General features: G+C 35.4%; 3 protein-coding genes across 6 annotated transcripts; all 3 read left to right on the forward strand.

The window, feature by feature from the left end:
• The first annotated feature begins 2,248 nt into the window (after positions 1-2,248).
• Positions 2,249-3,858, forward strand: LOC18107909 (probable aquaporin TIP3-2). Its single transcript, XM_006372216.3, has 3 exons — positions 2,249-2,743; positions 2,905-3,155; positions 3,277-3,858. Exons 1-3 carry the CDS (start codon positions 2,614-2,616, stop codon positions 3,670-3,672), a joined length of 777 nt encoding a protein of 258 aa, XP_006372278.1. The 5' UTR covers positions 2,249-2,613; the 3' UTR covers positions 3,673-3,858.
• Positions 3,859-8,321: 4,463 nt separating this feature from the next.
• On the forward strand, positions 8,322-13,110 carry LOC18107910 (alpha-galactosidase). Of its 4 annotated transcripts, none has more exons than XM_006372217.3 (15): positions 8,325-8,584; positions 8,650-8,931; positions 10,101-10,159; positions 10,250-10,306; positions 10,426-10,460; positions 10,576-10,679; positions 10,875-10,950; positions 11,045-11,169; positions 11,357-11,440; positions 11,540-11,604; positions 11,785-11,867; positions 11,956-12,046; positions 12,165-12,214; positions 12,409-12,549; positions 12,718-13,110. In XM_006372217.3, exons 2-15 carry the CDS (start codon positions 8,696-8,698, stop codon positions 12,802-12,804), a joined length of 1,293 nt encoding a protein of 430 aa, XP_006372279.1. In that variant the 5' UTR covers positions 8,325-8,584; positions 8,650-8,695; the 3' UTR covers positions 12,805-13,110. The 4 variants fall into 4 exon arrangements, 3 of the variants coding, with proteins under 3 accessions (XP_052305177.1, XP_006372279.1, XP_024445447.1); XM_024589679.2 differs by having other exon boundaries at positions 8,325-8,504; XM_052449217.1 differs by having other exon boundaries at positions 8,324-8,931.
• Positions 13,111-13,437: 327 nt separating this feature from the next.
• On the forward strand, positions 13,438-15,869 carry LOC18107911 (pentatricopeptide repeat-containing protein At4g21065; the record flags this gene model as incomplete). Its single annotated transcript, XM_024589599.2, has 1 exon — positions 13,438-15,869. A coding segment is annotated over one exon (2,181 nt), but the record flags the coding sequence as incomplete, so codon positions are not given.
• Between the last annotated feature and the right edge of the window lie 151 nt (positions 15,870-16,020).

Consider the following 16,020-nt stretch of genomic DNA (forward strand, 5'->3'; position numbering starts at 1 on the left):
TTAATACCTTCCCTAACCACAACCAGTCCCTTACCCATGAATCTCTGACAAGATCAGTACATCCGGTTTCCTAGTAGCCCGCAATCAATTACTAGGTGGCGACTCCAACGAACCAATCAAATCAATCAAAACGACAAACAGAAAAATCGCCAGCCGATGCCGCGCGGATTTTGACGTGCGACATTTTTAATGACAAAAAAAAATCTGCAGGACATTGGAGGCTGTTATCTGTCGTTTTGGGTGGTTCTGGTCTGATCTTCAAGTTTTTAAAATGCTTTGTTATTATCTTTAGGCATCTTTTGCTTACCATGCACCTGACCTTCCTCCGCTTTCTCTCTTTGGTCATGTTTAATACAACATTTGAATGTTTGGCTGTTCTTTTTTGAGAACAGATGCACTGTCAAAATGAAAAGGACACACGGAACTTGCAGGGTTTTTGAGACAACCTCACGCCTCAGCCATCTTGGCTGCAGAATGCACTGTCAAAAAATAATCCACAATCTAGCTTCCCCCCCCCCCTTCTTCCTCCATTCATTATATCCTGATTACTCTTATGTTTTTCGTATGCTTTAATTTGCTGGCTGTTCTGATTTGCTTTCTAATGGCTGTTTAACATGGTTCCTGCTTAGTTTTCTACCTTACCTTGCTGCTACTTATTGCTACGAGCTACATTTTAATTAAAACCATCCATATTGACTACAATAAACAACTCTGCAGGACACCTGTTGACATGCTTCGTCCCAAGAGCTGCTAGGATTTTGGCGCTTCCTGACAAGATGCTTTTTGACCTCTTTTGCCTTTCCATGGAGATGTTTTAATGTTTCCTGGATAGATCCTGCTTTCTCTACAATTTTTTTGTCGTTGAAAAAAAAAAAACAACGCTTGCCTTGGTCAAGCTTCGGTTGTTGTTTGGATTTCACATACGATTTCATGATTGTGTGTTACCACCTCTGCATTTTAAGGCCTTACTATCTATGCCACTACTTACGCATTACAATAATTCCCCTTATGATTGTTTGCCGTTAAAGTTTGTCTTCTTCTCAATGATCTAGCACAGGTTTTAACCACCTTCGCCACCATGATTGAAAAAAAAAACCGCTGTGGAGCGCGGGCACGTATCTAAGAATATACTAAAAAGCCTAGGACATTTACTTTAACACTTTTCCTTTTCATCATCCAAGTTTTTTTCTTTTTTTGGGATTGCGTTATTTTTTTTTAATAACATGGGTGTCCGGATCAGCTTGCGCGTACCTCGACTAATCTCACGGGTCCTAAAGTTAACGACTATGTAAACCTCCAGTTGTCATCATATTAACAAACTTTATTAAGTTGAGGTAAACTTTGTTAAGTTTGGGGCTAATATTAAGGACAAAGTGAAAATCACAAAGAAATTTTATTACCAATCTAAAATTTGATTCAAAAATTAATTAACTTTTATCCTTCTATTTTATCTTTTCAACCTTCATAGTCCCTCTAATTTCCAAAAATTAAATGTTGATCAAAAAGTTTATTTTCCTTAAGTCTATGGGTTTGAAAGAGAAGATAGAAAGATATTAGATTCCGGTGAGAAGAGAGAAAGTCATCATCAACATCGATTCTAAACACTAAAAAAATCAATTTTAGTATTGATGACTTTCATTTAACGAGAAGAGTTTAATGGTGGTTATTTTGAATCTCAATATTACCTGAAGAAACATATCCGAGAAAAAAAATTATCCAATTTGATTTTGTGTTCTTAGACCTTTTTTAGGTTTTTTAACTTGATAAATTAGTTTTTTGATGTTATAAATGTATTAGTTAAGGGTTTATAGGCAAAAATTGATCAGATAGTTTTTTTTATCTAAAAACTCATCCCACAAATTTTATGGTTACCAATTGGATAAGAGTAGATATATTGTTTGTCATAAATCATCCACTCTTTACAAAAAAAAAAAAAAAAGCACAAGCATGAGGGTCTAGGGTTTTTTTTAAGACCTTTTTTTTGAAGTTTTTTTAGAATAGAGGTTTTTAAAAAATAATTCTTGTTTTGTATTTAATTTTTGAAGATTTTTTTTTATTTTATACAAATAAGCTTTATTTTATATAAAAAAAATTTATTTTTTAGCTAAATATATAATAACAAAAATAAATGATTTTTTTTAAAAAAATTAAAGGATATAATTAGAACAAAACAATTGAAGAACCAGAAAAAATAAAAAAATAAGTTAGGCATTTGGACTTGGTCCAGGTGGCTTGAAGAGGTAGCACATACAACCCTACGTGTCAACATGGACTCCCTGCCATCCCCCAAATGTCCATATGGGTCCCACCTCCTCTTCGGCTGATTTGAGCTATAACAGCCACACACCTCGTCGTCCATGCAATAACCCACCTGCCTAGCTTGCCAGCCACTCTCCCCTACTCTTCCCTTCTCATCTTTACCTTGAGAGAAACTATATTGATATCGCCTTGATCAGTACCAGTACTTCTTCTAGCTCGTTGTGGGATTTTCTTATTGGACAGTACTGGTTGAGCTCTTTCACAGCTACCATATTCATATTGCGGAGGATCGAGTACTGCTAAAAGGAAGGAAAAAAGAAAAAAATATCATTTGCACCCAAGTTAAGACACACTATGCCTCGCAGATATGCATTTGGGAAGGCTGATGAGGCCACCCGCCCTGACGCCATGAGAGCCGCTTTGGCTGAATTGGTCTCCACTTTTATCTTTGTATTTGCTGGCGAAGGCTCTATTCTTGCTCTCGGTATTATAAAATTTATATTGTTAATCCCCTCGCCAACACGATCCTCTTTCATCTTCAATCTCTTCTATTAATTAAGTTCTGCCTACCTTGAAGCTTTTCTTTTCTTTTCTTTCACTTTGAACTTCATATGTTTAATTGATCTTGGTTACTTTTGCGCGCAGATAAGTTATACAAGGGAACTGGGCCACCAGCTTCAGGGCTGCTGGTGGTCGCACTTGCACATGCATTGGCACTGTTTTCTGCTGTGGCATCCAGCATCAACATATCAGGTGGCCATGTAAACCCTGCTGTTACCTTTGGCTCACTTGTTGGTGGCCGGATCTCGGTTATTCGAGCAGTCTCTTATTGGGTTGCTCAGCTCTTGGGTTCTATTTTCGCTGCTCTCTTGTTGAGGCTTGTCACCAATGGCATGGTAAGATACATGGCATATATATTTAGCACTCTTTGATTTTTGTTTGACACTTTCTCTGTGACAGGTTTCCCTCTCTTCTCAGTGATACATGTATGTATAACCAGACTATTGATTTCTGCAGATACCAGCTGGATTCCATGTGCAATCAGAGGTTGGAGAGGTGCATGGGCTTCTATTGGAAATGGCACTGACATTTGGACTGGTATACACAGTGTATGCAACAGCTATTGATCCCAAAAGGGGAAGCTTGGGGATCATTGCACCTCTAGCAATTGGGTTCGTCGTTGGGGCAAACATCTTGGTTGGTGGTCCATTTGATGGAGCATCAATGAACCCAGCAAGAGCATTTGGGCCTGCTCTAGTTGGGTGGAGATGGAGGAACCATTGGATCTACTGGGTTGGTCCTTTCCTTGGAGGAGGCTTGGCAGCCCTCATTTATGAGTACATTGTGATTTCAGCAGAGCCAGTAGCTCACCATACTCATCAGCATCAGCCCTTGGCTCCTGAAGATTACTAGTCCTCTTCCTTAATCAAATTTGCTTCATGTATTGTCAGTAGTTATCTTTACCTTGTTTCGTTTGTTCTGTGTTTGTCTCTTTCTCTGCCTTTTGGGTCTGGAACATCGTGATTGTGAGGAGTTTGTCTTTTGTTAAGGGTTCCCTAGATCATGAATAACGATGCTTGGAAATAAAAGGTGTGCCAGACACTTTCTTTTACTGTATTTTATCGCATGTTTTTCTCTTCTTTTTTTTGCTACAACTTTGCAAAAAAAAATATTCAAAGCAGTAGCACTGTAGCAGAACACGCACACGAAGAAAGTGAAACGCTGCTACAAAGAGAGAAAAGTTGCAGAGGATAGGTATATTAAAAGGTTTCTCTGTTTCTTAAGAAAACAACGTGAATATGCAGCAATACATTCTGCAAGGGCTGCTGGTTATTATATAGCAATACAAGTTGCTTAAATTGGATACATTAAATAGCCTAATTCTCAGCTGATTTACTTCCATAATCAGCCAACGTCTCTTTCTGTTTCTATCTTGTCCTCCAACGTAACCTTCCTTGTTGCTGCTGTTGATTTGTTTCTATAATCAACCAATGTCTCAACGTCTCTTTCTGTTTCTGTTTTGTTACCATTAATACAAAGGACTGTCCACAGTGGGAAAGTGAAAGTATATAAAAAAAATAGTTATATTCAAAGAGGAAAACTAATATGGGTACGGATTCCTATGTACTTTGGTTTTTGTATAATTACACAAAAGGAAAGAAATGAGAATAAAACATGAAGTGAAATTGTTGAAAGCATAGCAGGAAATTAAAACAAGGTTGCTTACATCTTGTTGTTGGTCCTCTCGCTCAGAGCGACACCGAAGATCATGATTCCCAGGAACATAGAAGACATGTTGAAATCCATGCTTCAAAAGGGACATGGTGAAGTGAAAGTTGTGGCAAGTCTCAGCAAAATCACCAGAAAGAAGAATTCTTGTAGGCCTTGATGGATAAGGAATTGACCCATTTCATGTTCTGGGTAGTCAGTGTGTAAATCAGAAAGCACAAAGACCTTGAAGCCATTAGCATCCCGAAAAGAATCAGCAGAACAAGGTAGTATTTGAGGCCTCGTAATGCAATGATTCCTTGAGTTTATCTTGAATTGCATTTGCGTAGAAAGATAATTAGATGCAGAGGTCGGTGGTCTCAGGTAACGTCAGAGAAGAAGGGAGATTAATAGACATCACTACGTATTGATGCAAGCAAAAGCTGAAGAGAACAAAAAAAAAAAAAAAAAAAAACTATGGAAATTTTAACAAGTAAAAGTAAAAGGGTGTATTGATGTGAACATCAAGTTAATAGATTTTATTTTCTAGAAAATAATAATCATGAAATCTCCCTCTTTAGCAGGTTTGTAAAGCCTTAAACAAATAAAAAAATCTTACTTCAAACATCAAATCCAAGAATAGTATTAAATAAAAAAATCACAAAAAAATCACAAAAAAACTATTAAAATCAGGCCTATAGTAAGATTTTTAAAATATAAATATCTTACAGTTAGATTAACGATTTTATCTAGTTGTTATTATAGTTAGAAACTCCACTTTTAAAAACTCATGTAAAAATTTAAACGCGATCTAACGACCAGATCAAAAGTTATTGTTATTTTTAACTGTTATTCTTGTCTAGTATGAACAAACCTTCTCTTGACCTAAACTTGTTCCACTGGTTAATAAATATATTTTCAAGGTCATTCACGTAATTTGTTTGGAGCTAATTTTTATCTAGTTCAGGCAAACTTATATCTGACTATTTATAATCAATCATTATCACAAATCCAATTACATCACACACACACACACTTCCTCTTCTTATATATCACTCACCCGACACTACAAGATTTAACAGTTTTATCGACGGAATTTTTCCGTCGGCGTAAGACTCATATTTCATCGGTAAATTAATTACCGACGGAATCACCGACGGAAATGCTCCGTCGGTGAATCTTTCGTCGGTAATTTCTTTTCCGTCGGTAAATCCGTTGGTAATAAAAAAATATTACCGAGGGATATACCGACGAAATGAAGCAGATAAATTTATTTTTTTATTACCAAAGGATTTACCGACATAATTACCGATGGAATTTCCGTCGGTAATTATTTAAAAACATTTAAAAAAAATTCATTTTATAAAATTATAAAATAATTAAATTAGCATAAATTAACACTGTATAATATATACTCAAAATGCTTGGAAAAAAGAATAAGAAAATCAACTCAAACAAATTTGCAACAAATAAATAAAACGAAAAAATAAATTCAACTAAAAAAATTCATATGAAAAAAATAAAGTTGCAATTGCTAAAAATTTAAAAATCCTATAAATAAATCAACTAAAAATTGATCTCATATGAAAAAAAAATCTCACAACAACATTTATACAATTATTAAGAACAAAAACAATTAAAAATAAAATAAAAAACAAATATAGTGAAAAAAATCATGAAAAAAGAAGAAAAAAGAAAAATCTTACCTTAATGTAGTTGCAAGTGAAGCTAAGGAGAGAAATTTTTTTTCGTTAAGCATATTAATGAAAAAAAAAACTAAGAGGATAAAAGAAGAAAGAAGAAGAAGACATACCCAAACATGAAGGAAAAGAGAAGGAGATGAGGAGAGAAAAGAAGAGAAAGAAATATATATTGATGTTTTTTACATATAGTGAAGAAGAATAAGAAGAATAAGAAGAAGAAGTAGAAGAACAAGAAGAAGAAGAATAATAAGGAGAAGAAATGAGTCTGTCTCTTGTGAAATAAGGGGATTCAGGCTTTTTATTGGGGCGCGTTACCGACGGATTTACCGACGGATAATTGAATATTACTATTTTTTAATTATTCCGTCGGTAATTCCATCGGTAATATTTAATTTAAATTTTCAATTTCGTAAAATTTTTTCAGAAACCGCCAACAATTACCGACGGTTTTTCAATCCGTCGGTGATTCCGTCTGTAATATTTAAATGAAAATTATAAATTAATTGAATTTTTTCAGAAAACCGCCAAATAACACTCTCTGGAAAATACCGACGGAAAATTCCGTCGGTGATTCCCTTTGTAATTGACATGATGAACAGTGTTCACAGTTTACCGAGGGAATTTACCGACGGAAAATTCTGTCGGTAAATTCCGTCGGTAATTCCGTCGGTAAAAATGATACGTCATCTTTTTTTTTTGCTTTGTTTTAAATTTTTTTCCCACTGTAATTCCGTCGGTAAAATCCCTCGGAAATTTACCGACGAAAATATTCTCTCGGTATTTCCGTTTGTATTTATCAATTTTCTGGTAGTGCGATAGGAGTCGACCAAATTAAGCTTTCTAAAGAAAGAAGAAAATTGTGCTGATTTCTGAGTAAATAAGATGAGGGGGAAGAATAGATAACTTTATTTTAAAAAAAATTAAAAAATAGAATTTATGCATTTACAAATTTGTTTGGGGGATCAAAATGTAAAGGCAGTCAGCAACAAGGGAAGTGAATCTATAACCAGCGCTGGAATATACTTAAGGAAGTAAAAATATATATATATAATAGTTTTGTTTTAACAGAGGAGTAATGTTTTTTTTTTTAAATAAATCTAATGCACCATAAACAGGGAGGGGGGAACAAGAAAAAAACAACATGCCACTAATTGTGGCACTAGTGGTGCTTCCACTAAGCCACAATTAGTGGTGGGGTATTGCCCCAAAATAACAATATCCTAACAGTAATAAATAAATGTAATAAACAGTAGAGAGTTAATTTATATACGTCATGTAATGCCGTAGCCGATACGTAATGGCTAAGAAATTAAACAGATGAAATTCAAATCTCCAGAAGGTCTTTTTCAATGAATTCCCGTTGAAATGGATTTAAGACATAAATTAATGTCGATGTCATGAAGCGAAGACTTTGCTTTTTAGCCGTGTACGTTCCATTAGTTTGGCTACATAAATCAACGCGGTTATCTACCTTAATTTCTTGTAGATTGGTTGCATAAAGCAACGCGGCTTCATTAATGTCATGTCGAGTGATTTTAATATTGTGGTATATGTTATTTTTTATTTAAAAATATATTAAAATAATTTTTTTATATGTTTTTTAATTTTTAATATTAATATATTAAAGTCATCAAAAACACTAAAAATAATTAATTTAATATACTTTCAAGATAAATACAAAATATTTTCGAACACAATACCAAATATTAAGAAAGTTATGCTTAATTAATTGTATTCGAGAATTTTCTTGGTCTTTGTTCTAATAACTTTATTTTATTTTGGTTATTATGTAAAGAAAGGCCTATCCTATGCAAAATCTAATGAATCTCTCGATAAATCGAAAAAAAAATCTCTCAAATCTGAATTTTTCTCAATATCTTTTACTTTTTTTATTATATTCCTTAAACCACCTCGCGTTGAATTATATATATAAATAAATATATTTTTTCTTTATAAATTTAATAAATTTCTTTTTATGATATCAGCATAACATTGATGTTGAAATGAGAAAAGGATCATGACGTTTTAAATGATGGACAGGAATTTCTTGCTCTCCTTCCATGAACTTTCTTCTCCTGCTCTTAACTCCTTTTCTGCTGCTTCTTAACTTCTTCCCAAGAGAAATGTAATAATAGCATATATATATATATATATATATAGGTTAAAGGCCTTCAGGAACTCTTGGTATATATATCGCTATTCAAGACCTGCCAGTTACTTTCAACATCTTTTTTTTCCCTTCCTGTCCTAATTCCATCCTCAAATCCATGAAGGGAACTTGCTTTCTTAATTTCATGAAAATGAAATAGCCGTACGCAGTGGAGCTGAGCTGTGGTAGACCAACGATCCCTTGTTTGTTCTTTCTATAAAATACGACACCACGCAATTCCATATAGCGATGCCGGCAGTTACATGTGTGTATATATACATATAGATATATCTTCCACCAAGAACCAGCCTGACTCTTCCTCTCTTTCAGATATCATAGAGACTTGACTTCAGCTTCCTACCTGCGCATATACAATATGGTGGTTTATCATCAATCTAGCAGCCAATCTATGCTGGGCAAGCTCGGATCAGGAGTGGTTGCCTTATCGATATGCTTCTTCTTCTTCTTCTTGCGATTGGTGTCAAATGCTGATGCTGCTGGTCGTCCAATCAACATGGGAAAGCAATATTCCAATTCAAGTCATGATGATCGTCAGCTTTCTCGGATGAGGGGTCTTTCTGCAAATGGACTCGGTCTTGCACCACCCATGGGGTACCCTTCCCTCCCTCCCTCTTTGCCGCCCTTTTATCTCCTTTAATTCATTATTATTGTTATTACTATTATTTTGTCTTCTTCTTCTTCTTCTTCACAAGTATATATAACTTTCATCATCATTAATTGTTATGTATATATATGCAACGATCGATATATACAACTTTCTTGATCTATATTGACTGTTTACACACTGGCGCCACTTGTGTGACTTCTTGAAGCTAGCTAGTGGTTTCCTTTCTTTTTCTTTTTTCTTTTTAGTTTAATGTGGGAGTCCGGGTCAGCTTGCGCGCACCTCGACTAATCCCACGAGTCCTAAGTTAACGATTATGTAAGCCTCCGGTGGTCATCATATGAGCAATCACAGGGTTCGAACCTGAGACCACAGAGAAAGCAAATCTCTTGATCCTAAGCTCTTATCACTGGGTCACCTTTCTTTTAAATCTACAAGTTGTTGTTCCCATTCAATTACGATTAGATTAATCTTAAGGTCAATATGTGTGTGCATGTATATATAGAGAGAGAAATAATGGAAAAGAAAACTGAAAATCAATTCAGTTATATACCGAATTTAATCAATGAATATTCTGTTAAAAAATATTAAATATCAAGAGCTAGAAAACTTTAAAAAAATTATAAACTATGGACCGTCTATCTTAATAAATATAGGATCCAATAAGTTTATTTATTTTTTTAAAATATTCAACGTAACATTTTTTTTTTATTTTCCTTGGATATATCACATACATCTCATTTCTTTCTTTGAATTAAAAGTTAGACATAATAATCAATCCGGCATGTATGTACTAATTAATTTAGTATTTGATCTCAATTAAACTGTGTCGTTGCAGTAATTTCTAGTTGTAATTAGGATTTCTCAAATAATAATAATAATTTGTAGTTGTGATTAAAAAATAAAAATATATTATTTCAATATCTTTTCAAGTAAAAAATACTTTAAAAATAATTAATATCTACCATGTTTTTAGACTATACCCATACCAATCTTACTTAATTATTTTCCATATATTAACTCTTATTGCTTATCTTCTTTCTTTTTTTTAATCTTCTCCCCGCTTCTTAATTATTATGGTTGCTATATATATGTATGAGCTAGCTATATAACATTGTTGAATTGTTGAAAATGGCTTGCCCATATTGATGATCAGATGGAATAGTTGGAACCATTTTCACTGTAACATTGAAGAGAAATTGATTAGGGATACAGGTAATTGAATACTACTGATTATTTCAAGATTGGCTCTTAAGAAAAGATCTGAAAAATCCAAAATTGATTTTTCCTTGGTTGTCTTGGCAGCGGATGCAATGGTTTCATCTGGCCTTGCTGCTCTAGGATATGAACACGTAAATTTAGGTAGACTATCGGACGTCGGTCAACTGTAACTTTATTAATTAGTAGATTGCTGCCTAATTGATATATAAGATTGAATAAATAAATATATATTCATCCAACATGTATATATACTCTTGCAGACGATTGCTGGGCTGAACTTAACAGGGACTCTGAGGTGCTAATCTCTCTTTAATTCTGTGATCACTTCTGAATACATATACATCTACATGTTTGGAGCATGTGCGGCTCTAGGATTGGGAATAAAAATAAAATTGTTTGTTTGTTGTCAGGGAAACTTGGTTCCAAAAGCTTCGACGTTTCCCTCGGGAATAAAAGCGTTGGCAGATTATATACATGGAAAAGGGTTGAAGCTTGGAATTTACTCCGATGCTGGGTATATATATTCTCTTTCACATATAATTAGCAGATAAGGATTATGAATATATTTATTAATTATTTCTTAAAAAGGGTTGATTAAAGAGGAGATACCAGACATGATCGTGAGTTACCGCCTATCATCGATCATAAATTAAGAGACTATGTAATGTTCTCTGTTTTCTTGACTGAATTTATTTTGTGAATTAATTAGGAGTCAGACCTGCAGTGGAACAATGCCTGGATCATTAGGCCACGAGGAACAAGATGCAAAAACGTTTGCTTCCTGGGTAAACATACGTGTATAGATACAGTACTGGAGTTGCTCTTTTATCATAATCGGTTTAGGTTACATTTTGATTGATCATGTCATTCAAAATGAAGGGAGTGGACTACTTGAAGTATGATAACTGTAACAATGATGGTACAAGCCCAAAGGAGAGATATCCAGTAATGAGTAAGGCCTTGTTAAATTCTGGAAGGCCCATCTTCTTTTCACTGTGTGAATGGTAAGGATTTCATTCAAGGATAATGTTAGAGCCATTTAACTTCTTTTACTATAAATATTTCATCTCTTTTTCTTTTTTTTTTATCGATCATTATTTTAATAAGCAAGAATCAGTAAGAACATTCATTCAATACCCTTAGCATCACCCTTAAAATCTCCTTTTTAACTTGCTAAAAAAACAACGTTAGGGGGCAGGAAGACCCAGCAACTTGGGCATCGAATGTTGGAAATAGTTGGAGAACAACAGGAGACATTTCTGATAACTGGGATAGGTACGTCATGAAGTAATAGTATGTTTTAGTTTCTTGTGGAAATTAATACTAATTAAATCTCCTGGCTGGTATTAATTTGCCTTTTCTTGAAACCGGCAGCATGACATCCCGTGCAGATCAAAACGATCAATGGGCGTCTTATGCTGCACCTGGAGGTTGGAACGGTACGTACGTTCTACTCACTATAATAAACTCTTCTGCTTGCTTTTCTACTGGAGTTACAACTGGGATTAACTGGAGCATGTAGTAGGATTTAATGGTGACACAGCTTAATTAATATATAAACATTATGTATTAAACCCAAAGTATATAGCTGATTGAGTTGGTGTATAATTAACATGCAGATCCTGACATGCTTGAAGTTGGAAATGGAGGCATGACAACAGAGGAATATCGCTCACATTTCAGCATATGGGCGTTAGCCAAGGTAAATTAATAAATTAAGTAGCTAGCTTAATTTGAAGATGTATATATTTTTTCTATGAATCATTGATCTCCTGTTTAATTAATCACAGGCTCCTCTTCTCATTGGATGTGATGTTCGAACAATGAGTGATGAAACAATTGAGATATTAAGCAACAGGGAAGTTATTGCAGTTAATCAAGGTGTGTGCGTTTTATATATATATATATATATATATATATATATATATATATATATATATATATAATGCTTTATTAGTTAAGAAAGGTTTTAAATAAGTACTGCATTGCATGTGGGCAGATAAGCTTGGAGTGCAGGGGAAAAAGGTTAAGAATAATGGAGATTTAGAGGTCTGCTAAATACGTGATAAATATTGTACTGTAATGTATACTAATTTTGTATTTGTAAGTGTGGATATTAATAATTGTATTATAAGTATGTGTATATATATATATATGATCATGATTTGTGATCATGAATCATATTGTATTTATATAGCATACAGGTTGATGATTTAATTAAAATGCATATATATGCGTGGTAGGTGTGGGCTGGCCCTCTTAGCAATAATAAGATAGCGGTGGTGCTATGGAATAGAGGTTCCTCAAGAGCTACAGTTACTGCTTACTGGTCTGACATAGGCCTTGATCCAACGACTACTGTCAATGCTAGAGATTTATGGGCGGTGAGGTCATTAATAATATATATATTTATTCGAACATCTTCATTTGATTATTAATGGCATTGATATTATCTATACACAAATATATATGATAGGTTAGGTTAGCCAGGGAGTAGTGTATACACACACAGACATGCATACACTTACTTTCTTAATCGCACATGCATGCAGCACTCCAATCAGCCATCAGTTAAAGGACAGATATCAGCTGATTTGGATTCCCACGCTTGTAAAATGTATGTCCTGACTCCCCAGTAGCGATCACATTGCTGTGATCGGAATGCATGGAAGAGCTGGCCTGGCTAGAAGAAAGGAAGATAAGAGGAAGAGGAAAAGAGTTGAATTGTAGCAGCATTCACTGTATTAGCTCCTTTGCCTTGCGTGTTTAAATAAATAGTTGACCCGTTTCATGGACTTTTTTGTTGTGTATCAATTTCTTTATTTTACTTCGTTAAAATTTATTAGTTTGATGTTTTTTTATTATTACTTTCTATCATAAACAATGAGATTGTCCTCGATGCATCAAATCAAATTAATGCAGAAGAAGTTATTTGATTTGGATTAGCGCGGAAACTGGCATTCCTTCCTCTGAGAGGATATATAGAAAACAAAGAAGATTGATTATGGGCCTTGTGGAGGGAGGCCCTTGTGTTTCTCTCAGTTGCTTGTTTGGATTTTATTTCATGGGCCCTTCCATTTCTTTGCTTGTGCTTGAAGCCCTTCACTCTTACTTCATAAGAATTTAGAAATGAAAACAAAACACCACCATATTCAATTTCATATCCTCATTCTCGTGCCTCGAAATGCTGGACTGGATGCCGAGTCGCCGCCGGCCGACTAGGTAGTGGTGCAGGTTTCTCAGACCATGCGTCTCTTATACGACGACAGTAACCCAACAAAAAAAAAATATTGCACATGAAAAGAACAGTTTACCTATGGAACCTGATGATCCGGGATTCCACCAATTCTGCCCTTTTCACCAGAACTCTAGACCTCTATTCTTGTATGCTGCGAACTGGACTTCATGGCAATGACTTCACTTTCCCCTTGGTCCTCAAAGCCTGCTCCAACACTAACTCCTTACGTGACGCTACTAAGGTCCATTCCCATACCTTCCTTCTTGGATTTCAAGCCCATGTCTTTGTACAGACTGCTCTTCTTGACATGTACTCAAAATGCCATCACCTGCCCTCATCAAGGAAGGTGTTCGATGAAATGCCTGTGAGAACTGTCGTCTCTTGGAACTCCGTCATCTCTGCTTATTGTCGTTCTTTTTTGTTCCATGAAGCCACTTTGCTACTTCGAGAAATGCGGCTTCTTGGTTTGGATCTAAGCTCCACCACATTCCTGAGCTTTCTGTCTACCACCCCTATTCATCTTCGACAAGGCTTATCTATACACTGTTGCGTATTTAAACTTGGACTTTTAAATACCTATGATCACATACCTTTAGCCAATGCTGTGATGAGCATGTATATCAGGTATGGTCAAGTCCATGAAGCGCGTGCTATTCTTGATTCGATGCATGAAATATCAGTCGTTTCTTGGTCAACAATTATTGGTGGCTACGTAGATACAGGGAATGTCGATAAAGCCTTCAGCATGTTCAATAGAATGAGAACAATTAGCACCATCAACTCGGACTTTGTAGTGTTTATAAATCTCATTAAAGGTTGTGCAAAACAAGGGAGTTTGATGGCAGCTTCATCGCTGCATTCTCTCATATTCAAATGTGGATGTGAGAATAAAGATCCTCTGGACAACTTGCTACTCGGCATGTACGCAAAATGTGGAGACCTCATCTCAGCTAGAAAAGTGTTTGATATGGCACTTGTAAAAACTGTTTTCTTGTGGACCTCTATCATTGGTGGGTACACCCACATGGGTTATCCTGCTGAAGCTTTACTTCTTTTTAAGAAGCTGTTGAAGACAGCTATTAAACCGAATGGAGCAACTCTGGCTACTATCCTGTCAGCTTGTGCTGACTTGGGGTCGTTGGACATGGGCAAAGAGATTGAAGAGTACATTTTGTCAAATGGGTTTCAGTCAGATAGGCAAGTACAAACCTCTTTGATACACATGTTCTCCAAGTGCGGAAGTATAGGCAAGGCTATATCAGTGTTTGAGAGGATATCAGATAAGGATTTAGCTGCCTGGAGTTCCATGATAAACGGTAATGCCATTCATGGGATGGCAGAAGAGGCTCTCGGTCTCTTTCACAAGATGCTAGAAATAAAAGAAATAAAGCCGGATGCTGTTGTTTTTACAAGCATATTGTTGGCTTGCAGCCATGTTGGATTGGTTGAAGATGGACTCAAATTTTTTAAAAGCATGCAGAAGGATTTTGGAATAGTACCCAGTGTAGAACATTATATGTGCTTGGTGGATCTTCTCGGCAGAGCTGGTCAGTTTGAATTGGCTTTGAAAACCATTAGAGTGATGCCTGTCAAACTACAAGCTCAAGTTTGGGCTCCATTTCTTAGTGCTTGCACGAAACATTGCAACCTTGAGCTGGGGGAGCTAGCAGCTAGAAAGCTGTTATATATGAATCCTGGAAGCCATGCTAATTATGTATTAATGGCTAATTTATACACGTCCATGGGAAAGTGGAAGGAGGCCGCTGTAACAAGGAGCTTGATGATTGACAGAGGGTTGGTTAAAGCACCAGGTTGGAGCCAGGTAGAGATCAATGGTTCTGTCCACGTTTTCATTGCTGGAGATCGATCACACACTCAGTCTATTGATATCTACAAAAAGCTAGAGGAAATAAATTTAAAACTTGCAGAAGCTGGATATGTTCCGGAAACAGATACTGTGATTCATGACTTGGAAAGGGAAGAGAAGGAGGAAGCATTGAAAGTTCATAGTGAGAGATTAGCTATTGCATTTGGTCTCATCAGTACTGAAGCAGGCTCAACACTAAGGATTATGAAGAATCATCGAACTTGTGTTGATTGCCATTCTGCTTTAAAATTCATCTCAAAGATTACAGGTAGGCATCTTATTGTGAGAGATGGTTCCCGCTTCCACCATTTTGAATCTGGTAAATGCACATGCAAGGATTTCTGGTGATTTTACTCATCTGCTCCCAAATCACTCTCTCGCTAATTACATGATCTCGAAGTGATAAAAAAAAAAAAAAAAAACCATTGAAGAAATCCCAGGATTTCAGGGTGCACCTTGACAAGACATTTTCAATCGTTGTATACTCTTGCAATCGACAGAAAGTAGGGATAACGAGGTCTAGAAACTTAACAGTTTCTGTATCTTCTTTAGCTGAACTTCAGCCCATCAAAAGGAGTCGAGCCACACACTTAGCCTGCTTTATTTGTCATCCATGTAGAGTTTTTGTCATTAAGCAGAGAGATTTTTTGCGGCCATAAAGCAGTAACAAAATTGGTAGAAAGTAGAAACAATGATTAGATATTATTACTATTAAATTAAAACAAACTAAAAGTGTAGAACATTTACAAT

This window comes from Populus trichocarpa, chromosome 18 (assembly GCF_000002775.5).
Source record: "Populus trichocarpa isolate Nisqually-1 chromosome 18, P.trichocarpa_v4.1, whole genome shotgun sequence".
Classification (NCBI taxonomy): domain Eukaryota; kingdom Viridiplantae; phylum Streptophyta; class Magnoliopsida; order Malpighiales; family Salicaceae; genus Populus; species Populus trichocarpa.